Here is an 11,738-nt window from a genome sequence, read left to right on the forward strand (position 1 = left end):
AAACAAACCATATTTATTGATGCAAAAATGAAACACACACAAAAAAAACTTGAAGAAAACAGAATTTAAAACATTAGATATTGCAGAAAATGAACAAAATGAAGACAACGGTCAAGGAAATGAATAAAATAACAAAAAAATTGTGGAAAATAGTTATCAAAATGAGCAAAAATGAAGAAAATAAAGAGAATAAACAAAAAATGAACAAAATAATGGACAAAATGAACAAAGATTTGCATAAAACATAACATGGCATGTTTTGTTTTGGGTTTTTTTCTTCAATATACCGCATAAAAATTGGATTACTTTTTTTTTTTTCATCCTGACATATGTTGATGATTAACACCAACATTGGTTAACATGCATTATTTTTATTTTTTTTGTGGAAGGTCAAATATTAAAGGTTAAAATGTGTCAGTTTTTACTCACTTGGTAGAAGGTGTTAATGTAGGAATTTAACATTGTTTAGAATGTGGATGGGTCAGAATGTAAAAAATCATGTACAAATGAGCAACTTTTAAATTCTAACCTAAAACAAATTGTGAAAAATAATATGACCTTTAATAACAGGAAGTGTGCACAATGTGCTCACCTGGATGCTGGAGGTTAAAGGTCTTTAATAAGTCTTTAATGGTAAATTAGTATCAGTATTTTATGTTTCTTCAGCCTATTTTGGGGGGAATGTTCATTTCCATTTCTACATACACAAAATTAAACCCCAGAAAGTGTCAAATGCAAACGGATTTTTAGTTTTGACATTAAATTTTACTATTTTGCACCAAAGTAGTTCTGGAATAATAAGAATTCAATTGCAAGTTTGTGTTTTTGCATCATTTACAGAAATGCAGATCCTCCTTTTTTGCTTCTTTTCTGCTGTTTGAAAGCGAGGGCGATGCAATAATGGTACTTCTTCCCTTCTTGAGGTCTTAAAAGGTCTTAAAAGTTAGTAAATTTGCACTTAAATATGCAGAAATCCTGCTCTTAAAGACTTGAGAATGTATGAAGATGAACTTTTCCACATTGAATTGAAAGCACATGATGAACATGTCGAGTGGTGTTTAAGGATTATTTTCAACAAAACAAAAGCCATAATCAGATGTAATATTTGTCTTAAGTTATTATTATTATTATTATTATTATTATTATTATTATAATCCCTGACATTTAACTTTGATGCTTGGAAACTGGATGAGTAGGTTTTATTTGTATCATTTATCTGCTGTTTTTAAGTTGTCATTATTTCTATGAACAAACCGACTGTACGCTGAAGAACTAGACCAGCCTCAGTATTTATCCAGGATGGTTTGGTCTGTTTCTAATTCTGCCTGAAACCAGATTTATGTCAGATGTGGATATTTGCTTTTTCTCTGCAACTTGACTAACATCACTTCTGCCCGGATACTGGCTGTGAACGCAGCTGATTGGCTGTCAGATTAAATCACACTGTCTCCATGTCCACGTTTGTTTGCTGAGTCGCTGCAGCAGCTTCCTCTGTTCCCTGTTCTATTAAAACAGCATGGGCTCCTGGTTTATTTATTGGTCTATTTACTGACATGTGAATTAATCCCAGCGGTGGTTTTTAGCTGCTGTCACGGCCACAGACTCTGCACAGATGTTTAAAGTGTGTGTTGCTGTGGGTGTGGGTGGGTTTTCTGTATGAGGGTGTTTTTTATGGATTTATTTATGGCTTGTGTATGATAAGTGACTGTTTGAAAGACTGAGGTAATAAATACAGTTTAACTCGTCGTCTGCTGTTGTTCTCAGAGGTTGAAGTGACATGAACCAGGTCTTAAAACATCAGCTTTATACATTTCGTTTACCTGCTCGTTTACCCTTTTCCCACCGGTGAAGGTCCAGGGTTGGTTCAGAGTCAGTGTGTGCACTGGAAAAAATCAGAATCATACCAAGTGTATTTTTCTCATTTCTAGTCCAAATATCTCATCACACTTAAAATAAGACATAATCACCTACAAAGTAACTTTTCAGTGAGAAATAAAAACTTATTTTTAGACAGTAGATCTGGAAAATCTTATTTCACAAAATCTTATCAACATAATTTTCACTTGTTCCATTGGTTGTTTTTGCTGAATTCAAGATTTTTTTTTTTTTTTGCTTAATTCAAGCAAAAAAATCTGCCAGTGGAAAAAGTGAAAATTATGTTAATAAGATTTCTTGAAATAAGATTTTCCAGATCTATTGTCTAAAAATAAGTTTTCATATCTTATCTCTTTAGGTGATTATGTTTTATTTTAAGTGTGATGAGATATTCGGACTAGAAATGAGAAAAAAACACTTGGTAAGATTTTCTTCAACCAGTTATTTCTCTTTCAACCAGTCCAGGAAATGACCAAGCACAACTTACACCACATGGACAAAGGTATTCAGACACATTGAATTCAGGTGTTATATTCATGTTTTTATCTCAAATCCTCATGAACAGGACATCTTACAGCTGCAGACATGATGTGTCCCAATATCTTTGTCCAAATAGTTTATAAACATCAATATTTCCTTAAAGTTTAATGAGAGATTTTTCTTCCTCAGTGAGATGTGAAGAAAGTAGATGGTTAGTTGTGGTAGAAAATTATTATTTAGTCAGAACATGAAGCATATTTTGGAAATTTAGAGGCAGAACATTTAAAATCATAGTCACGGATAAAAAAACAAACAAACAAACAAAAAAAACTTTTTCCAATAAAAAAAGGGTCTAATGGTATATCAGTATCAAACATTTTTTCCAGTTCCTTATATTTCTCCAAAATGTCTGTAGTTTGGGCCCATCCCAGAGTATGTGAGTATGACCCCCAACCATCCCACAGCTCCTCCAACATTTGTTATTTTCATTATTTTACAGCTGCTGGTGGTACTGAGCTATGTGCAGTGTTATCTGATGTGTCTGTCATTAGCCTTTTGTAAATATGTGACACTTAGTGTTTCTTTGTAATGAGTTGTTGGAATACACGTATAAAATGTGTTCCAATATTAGTTCCTAATACTGTTCACTGTATTTGTATTAGGGATGCACAGTAAGTGTTTTTTTACAACCAATAACTTCCTGCTTCTCGTAACCGATACCAATAACAAACACCAATAGTTCCCATTCTTCAAATTCTTTTATTCTTATTTCCAGTCAGTGGTAAAACTCCGTTAACAGTCCAGTAAATGCTTCTACAGAACCTAAAGCCTATGGCTGCTTCAACTGGACAACAGACCAAAGGGTTTCAGTGATTGTTTATGGACACAGACAGAATCTGGTGATGATTGACCGCTGTTTTCAGACAGTAAGCAGCTGCTTCTTCTCCTCCTCCTCCTCCGTCATCTTCTCCTCCTCCTTCTCCTCCTTCTCCGTCTTCTTCACCTCTTCCTCCTTGTCTTCGTCCTCCGTCGTCGTCTTCTCCTCCTCCTCCTCTGTCTTCTTCCTCTTCTTCTCCTCCTCATCCTCCTTCTTCTCCTTCTCCTCCTCCTTCTTCTTCTCCTCCTCCTCCTCCATCTTCTTCTCCTCCTCCATCTTCTTCTTCTCCTTCTTCTCCTTCTCGTCCTCCTCCATCTTCTTCTTCTCCTGCTCCTCCGTCTTCTTCTTCTTCTCCTCCTCCGTCTTCTCCTTCTTCTCCTTCTCCTCTTCCTTCTCCTCCTCCTCCGTCTTCTTCTCCTCCTCCTCTGTCTCCTGCTTCTCCGTCGTCTTCTTCTTCTCCTCCTCCGTCTTCTCCTCCTCCTTCTTCTTCTCCTCCTCCTCCGTCGTCTTCTTCTCCTCCCCCTCGGTTGGCAAGGCAACAACATGCTCCGTGTACTGGTGATGCATGACATCAGAGCAATTTAGATTTATTATTATGGGCTCTATTTATCAGTGAAAACTTGATCAGAATTATCTGAATGACATTTTTTTTCAATATCAGACAAATAATTTTCGGTGCCAGTAGTTATTGTGCATCCCTAGTTTGTACCCATGGTTGTGGCCCACTGCTCAGAACCAGCTCTAGGTTTGTGTTGGTGATAAAAGGGTAAATGAAGCCTTTCTGGTCCAGCTGAACACATGGATAAACCAGGTCATATCGGTCTAAATCCTCTGTCTTCTTTTTACACCTGCCTCCACACTCCTCCCCTCTTCTTTCCCAGGACAAACTGTGTCTTCCTCACCACATCCTGGAGGAGAAAGGCCTGGTGAAGGTGAGCATCACGGTCCAGGCTCTGGTGGACGAGGCCTCGTGCACGTGAGCGTCGGCCCGAGCGTCGCCAACGGACGGACGGACGCCGGCCTCATTCTGCATCCTCCACCTCCACAGCAGTGTTCCTTTTATTCTGACGGATGCGTAACGGTGTTAAGGCAACTAAAGCCGCCAGAAGTGAGTTTGATACTAATTCACTGGGGATCATCAGGGTGGTGTGATACCCAGCACATGGACTCAGAGTAGCAGCACATGACTGATTTATCACAGGGAGGGGTGGTCGGAGGTGGTGAAAATGAGCCTCCGACCACTAATTCTGCAGGAAAACGCAAGAATAAAATGGCTTCTTTAGATAATTCATAAACCTGAACATGGGAGGATTAGAAAATGAAGAAAAAAAGCCCAAATTTTAAGGCAAAGTCAAATCATGAGGGAAGAATTAACTTTTAACTGTACATTTTTTATCCTGAAAAGAGAAGAAAAAAAGCCATATGACAGTGAAAATTAAAATACAGAATTATATAATGACTTTATTTTTTGCAAAAGTTATAGTGAACTCCCATCAGATTCTCCTCTTTTTTTGTGTTTTATGCTAAATATTCCAACTTTTATTGAAATCTGTTGATGTACTGTACAAAACCAGCTGCAGGGACTGGGATTCACATCCGATTTATCAGTGAAATGAGTTGTTTTTTTTTTTTTTTGTTTTAACTCTGAACATTTAACAGTAAATACTCACCTCCATATCCTGCAGACTATGCACAGTCCGACTCCAGAACAAACCAGACAATGATGAACAGGTGATTTATTTCCAGGTGAGGTGTTACTGATCCGTGTGAATATTCCCTGAACACATGAAACCAAAATACTCTATAGTGTTAAATAGAGGGACATGACTTTAACTACACTTTGTATTTAAACATTAAGATATTTATGCTGAGATGTGTTTGGACTGTTGTACACATTCAAGAGAAATAGTCCCCAAATATTTTTCTCTAATATATTTTAGGTAAATGTGTTTTATAATGTCAGTGGAGTTCTTTGCATGTCCCTGAACCAGATGGACCGGACACTGACGGGACACTAAACTGTTTTCGCGGAGCCTCATTGTCGTGATTTCCCCATCCACAATCTTCCGAATGGCAGCGTTCGTCATCTGCGGAAGAAAAATGGGTGCGGTCGCAGTTGAATAATGTGCCAAAAGGTGTAAATATGACGGAAAAAGTCTAAAAAACATGAAACACTTAGTCACGTAAAAAGGCTTTTTAACGAGCACCTGAAACTGTATGAGCATCGTTTGCACCGACAAAGCATCCTGACTTTATACGAAGTAGAAAAGATGAATCTGGAGGTCTGGATTTGTTCTGAAGATGTACACAGCCCGGCCAAAAAAACCAAAAAAACTTGATTTAATTAATTGAACTGATGCAGGAAGAGCTTCTTAACAAGCTTCAGTTTGTAATAGAGAACAAAGATTAAAAAAGGTCATGTGGTCTGATGAGTCCAGACTGAGCCTGGTCCAGAAGTAGATGAAGTGATTACCCATAATGCCTAGTGCCAACAGTACAAGCCTACGGAGGTCAGTGTTATGATCTGGGGTTGGTTCTGTGGATCAGGTTTAGGTTCACAACCATAAAATAAGTCCAACTGAAACTGAATAAACTTAACTTCGGTGGATTTCATTCTATGCTGATGACACCTCCAAATTATAAAACACCAGGAAAGAATAGTTCAGGAGCATCAGACCACCATGAGATATTTAGGGTCTGATGGAGAAGACTTTAGAGACGCATCATCAATACAAGATCTGGACAAAAATTTATGCAACCATGTGTGGGGTAAGGTTGGTATCAAAATATTCATGTGCATATTAGTCTGTAGTTGTGCAAAAAATATTGTAAACTCTTAAATGAGTTCAGTCATACATTTGAGTAAAATGTATTGTGTGTATTTTGTCAGAATAGGAATGAATAAGTTTTGACAAGAATTACAAACATGAAATGCAACTTTACGATTGTGCTTTCACCAACATGACTCTACCATCAAAAATACGTCACCACTTCACTCATTTCTGGGGCAGAGGATCCATGGCTTCACAGACTGACCATGAGTTCAGGTTCCTTCCCCATGGTCACAACTATGGACTAATGGTTGGATTGGTCCTGGTTTCGTCCTCTGACTTGGTCGTCCATCTTGGACAGTGATCCTGCCCGATCTGGACCTGCTCTGGAACCTGAACTCATGGTCAGTGTGAATCCATGGATCTTCTGCTCCAGAAATAATGCCTGTGAAGTGACGTATTTTTAACAGTAGAGTCACATTGATGAATTCGTATTTGTGATGGAGAAAGCACAATCGTAAAGTTGTATTTCATGTTTGTAATCGTCAAAACTTATTAATTCGTATTCTGATAAAATACACACAATACATGTTATGTACGACGGAACTAATTCAAGACTTTACAAATATTTCTTTTTTGCACAACTTCAGACTAATGTGCACATGTCTGTGTTATGCACATGAATATTTTGACATCTTCCTAACCCCGTAACTATGGACGTAAAAGTGAAATATGACATGTAGCTGTTTTTGTCTGGGCTGTATAGGATATTGTTTATGTTTATATATTCATATTATGCAAAAACTTATGTAACATAACCTGACAAAATTATGATAAACTTCATGTAATTCTACTTGCATTTTAAAACAATAACTTGAACTCAGTATGTAGTACATTTACCCACATGTTTTACCAAATTACTACAAATAGAAGTGAAGTCCTGAACATAAAATACTAATACCTCCTCCAGCTGTTTCCACAAAATCATGTCATAGTCAACCAAAATGAAGGTCATCTTCCTAAATTCTGTTATTTTTTATATTTTTTTTTACAATTAAGCTACATTTACCTTCTCAAATATTAAACTAAACCAACATCATCACTGATCCTGATCAAAGCACCAACAAAATCAGCTTTTTATCACATTTATTTAACAAATACGACTAAACTCAGGGATTTTATGCCAAAAACTGACCTGGAAACAATTAATAATCACATTTTTACTTCTAATAGGGTCAGTTGTTGTGAAGGTCATTTGACAGATCTAAAAAAAAAAGAAGAAAAAAAAACAAAAACCACAAAAGACATCTGTCAGATGTTAAGTCATCCATAAGAATCGATGCAATCTAATAAAGACAAAATGCAAAAAGACGTATTAGACATTGCACTCATATAGTTTATGATTATAAAATATAGGTGTTATAATGTAATTAGAAGACATTTTACTGGTGTTTGTGAAGTTATTACTGAATACTGTTGTTTTAACGTCTTCTATATGTTCAACATCTTCATGAAACAATGAAAAAATATCAGATTTGATCAAATAAGTGCATTTCCATATTTGATGCATAAAGTCAGGGATGTCTTGTAGATGCAAACTCCACGTGGTCGAGGTTAACTCTGTATTTTAACTCCAGTGTTTTTTTTTGTTTTTTAATTGTGTTAATGTGCCAGTTTGCTCAATGTGACAGGACGTGGTCTGCTGTTTGGGCCGGTGGTTGCTGTGTGACTCAGGGTTTGGCTTCGCTTCACTGTCGACGCTTCATTCCAATGCCTGCTACGTCAGCGGTAGCGGTGTGAGTGTGAATGTGTGTGTGTGTGAGTGTGTGTGTGTGTGTGTGTGTGTGTGTGTGAGAGAGAGTGTGTGTGTGTGTCAGGCTTTTTTTGTGCATGTGTGTAATGCAGACCAGGCATTAAACCAAGAGGTGTCAAGTAACTGTTGACCTCTCTGCAACACTGGGATGTCTGACAGTACTGTGGAAGTTTAAAGGTGTAGTTCATATTTTTGGCCACTAGGAGGCAGCGCATGACAACAGCAATAGTCCTCTGAAACTATATAGACAAAAGTATGTGGACACGTTGAATTCAGGTGTTTCTTTTCTAACAGGGGTCTGGGATACAAAACAATAATGACTAATGTCAGAATATAGTTTATTATTACAGACGTTTGTTTATGTGTATAAACTGTATGGACAAAAGTATTGGGACACATCATGTCTACAGCTGTAAGATGTCCTGTTCACAATGATTTGAGATAAAAACACCTATTTCCTTAAAGGAGTAATATTTTGCCCTTTTTAAATGGAATTCTTTATTTTCCCACATTTCCCTGTGGTCTCCATAAACTGTAAATGCTCTGCTTGGGTCTGAATTCTTCATTCATTCAACTCCACAGGTCCATCTTCAACCCTATTTCTGAGTAATGACACCAGAAAGGTGGTTTGGAGCGCTGGCCCTTTAAATGCACACGAGACACTTCAGGCCCCGCCCCCCCAGGTTGTTGACTGTGCTTTCTGTCCCGTTCAGCCAACAACTGAACATTTTAGGTAATCAGCTCCAAGTTTGGACATATTTTCAGTTTTTACTCCAACCACTGCTGCTGACAAACAATTATGTCGTACTGGAGAAATGTTCGTCGGAAGCCTGGACCTTATATGTGCAAATGTTGTGGCGTAACTAGTTATAAAACATAACAAATTAAAGGTGGGGTAGGAGATATTTTCCTGCAACATTTTTTGCTATATTGCTTTAAATCCCCTTCACACCCCACTTGCAACCAATTAATTAAATGCTCTAACACAAAAATAAAAAATTTAATCACTTGTGGAACTGACAGGACTGAAAAAACACCGTCCAATCATTTTAACTGGCCCATCGAAATGACTGAACAGTGACATGTCTATCAAACTCAACTGCCATTTGTCCCTCCCCCCTCTGGTACAATCCTACCCTACCTTTAAGCAGGAATTCAAACAGGTTGTGGAAATCCACTTGATTTTTGCCAAAATGAATATAAAGATAGGGTTCAAATTCAAACTGTATGAACTATTAGGGTCCAAATACACAAAGAAATGAACCAAAGACTCATAAAAGTTCGATTAGATAAATATGACCCTTTAAAGTTTAATGAGAAATTTTTCTTCCTCAGTGAGTTGTGAAGAAAGTAGATGATTAATTGTAGAAAATTATTATTTACAGTCAGAGCAGGAAAAATATTTTATACATTTAGAGGTAGAACATTTAAAATCATAGTCGTAGATAAAAAAAAAAAAAAAAGAGAGGAATTAAGTCCAAACCATCTCTGAGGCATTTTGGAAACAACGATAACAATTTAAACCAAACTAACCAATGCAATATTTATCCCATAATAGAAAACTATATTCTGACATTAGTCATTATTGTTTTGTATCCCAGACCCCTGTTAGACAAGAAACACCTGAATCCAACGTGTCCACATACTTTTGTCCACACCGTGTATAACTGATGCTATGAGGCTAACGAATTAAACAGGAGCTAAAACTCTTCTTCTTTGTGGGTTTATTGAGGTGTATAATGTTTTTTTAGGCAGTGACCGCAGCCACTGACCACATCTGAACAGGAAAACATCCCAAAAAAGCCCAGTGTTGTTTCATCCCATCCTGTCGTTTCCATAGTAACAGTGTTAATTATTAACGCGGCGCGTCGTCTTCCCGACCTTCGGCGTTCGGTCGTCGAGGCGTTTCACGACAGGATGCGTGCCACACAAACCGCTGAACGAACCTTTGGCCGTTCCCCCGTCAGTCTGCACTTTAATCGGAGCGTTTTTAAGACGTAAATGTTCGTCAACGTCCTGCTGAGCTTCAAGTTTAAGCTGTGTTTTTTAACGTCTGGTCTTTTTGTACGTATACGTATCGGCCTGCGCTCGCATTTTTTCTACTTTTCCAATTGGGAGGAAATTTATTTTTTATGTTTGTTGGCATTTCGATGTAACATAAATCCCCCTGTTTTTATAACTTGATGTGAACCTTTTGTGGAATTTCCTTGTACAGTTTGCATGCATCAGATGTCCCTTTAATGTCGCCTTAACTGCTGTGAATACTGTATATACTGTATGGAGCTGCTCACGTCACCGCCGTCACTTCACACCTGCATCCACACAGGGTTGGGTTTCATCACTGAGGCGCCGCGGCTGAAAAAGAGCAGAAATGTGAGGATTTATTCAAGATCAAAATAAACACAGCTCATTGAAACACTCCACTGGTGTTCACTCCTTCAGCTTTTTTCTGTTGTGAAACGATCTGTGGTTGTAATGAACAGGTTTGAACGTTTTCTTCTCTTTTTCAGTGTGTTTTTTTTTTTTTTTTTTTTCTTTTTTTTTTGGGCTTCTGTCTCTTTTTCAGTGTGTTTTTTTTTTTTTTTTTTTTTATGGGCTTCTGTCTCTTTTTCAGTGTGTTTTTTTTTTTTTTTCCTTTTTTTTATGAGCTTCTGTACCGATAAGGCAGCAGCCGACACCAACTGTACTCCCAGTCATCATTGCCCATTTTTCTGACACCTTTGCTTGTGTATCCTCTTTATTTGGACATTTTACCAGGGAGTATCTCACACTACTTTTTTTTTTTTTTCTCCTACTTGTCCAGCGTTCTAACAGCAGAATGATAGTCTGGTTCCTTTTGGTGCTGAACAAATTTGCTTTGCCAAGGGTAACTTCATAAAGTATATGAAGCACCCCTTGATATCACTGGTCTACAATTTTTTAGAAATGATTTGCTTCAGAGATTAAATGTGCTAAATGTTACGTATTTTAATAAGATTAATTGGAAAACAAATGACAAAAGTGCCGGTTTGCTGATGTTTTCAAGGTATATGATTAAGTGTTATAATACATATATATTGGTTTATGTACATTTGTATAATAGTTTTATAAATCTTCCACTAAATAGAACCTGTAAAGTGAATGTATTCTAATGTGCAGACAGTGTTTTGAAGTAGATCTTGTAGCTCTGAGACAAATATTCCTTTTGAGTCAAACCCATTCTCTCGTTAATTCTTGAATTTCACATTTTGACCCAAGGCTGTATCTTGGAAAGTTCAGCCAACCAGCATTTTTGACTTGATTTTTCTTTATCAGTGACTCTCATGTGGTAAAATTTCATTACTTTTATTCTGGAAGCATTTTCCTTGTAGACCAGTGTATTCTACTGTGTTTATTATGAGTTTTGTTGAACCACATTTCGATGCCGGACCTGACATGGGGGGGGGGGTAGAAGTGTGTTTTTAATGTGTAACAGGTGTTCACTACATTTACCCTTAAAGCCCAAAACATTCATTTGGCATCTTCACAAACTGTAAAAACATCCACATTTACCCTTAGCTCAGTGATTCCCTACCTTTTTTGGTTCCTGACCCCATTTTAACATCATGAATTTCTGGTGACCCAGACATTCAAGCAAAGACTTTTTCTTTTGTTTTTTTGCTAAAATTCATTTGTTTTTGATCATGTAATAGTTTGCTATACTATGTTGCAAATACAGGTTAATTTTAGATGACATTTAGTCTATATAATGTATATTATTGTGGACAGAGGCAGTAAGTCCAGGTGTAGATTACTGCACAAAGGGAGAATTTTATTTTCCTTGGTCAGGATATGTACAGTCAGTCCAGTTTGGATTTACAAGGATGACAATTAATACTGAACAAACAAGAACTCAAACTATGAATTATGAAAGAGCTGCAGCATCTGAAACTGACCACAATGA

The 11,738-nt window shown here is 37.2% G+C and overlaps 1 protein-coding gene across 1 annotated transcript in view; it reads left to right on the top strand.

The window, feature by feature from the left end:
* The window catches only part of LOC115412918 (leucine-rich repeat and calponin homology domain-containing protein 1-like), a 115,390-nt gene extending 109,824 nt beyond the window's left edge, over positions 1-5,566 (top strand). The window contains 1 exon segment of the mRNA XM_030125598.1: positions 4,114-5,566. Coding sequence (XP_029981458.1) covers positions 4,114-4,212 — 99 coding nt within the window. The 3' untranslated portion in view covers positions 4,213-5,566.
* The last annotated feature ends 6,172 nt before the right edge of the window (positions 5,567-11,738 follow it).

The sequence above is a fragment of the Sphaeramia orbicularis genome, chromosome 21, assembly GCF_902148855.1.
Source record: "Sphaeramia orbicularis chromosome 21, fSphaOr1.1, whole genome shotgun sequence".
Classification (NCBI taxonomy): Eukaryota; Metazoa; Chordata; class Actinopteri; order Kurtiformes; family Apogonidae; genus Sphaeramia; species Sphaeramia orbicularis.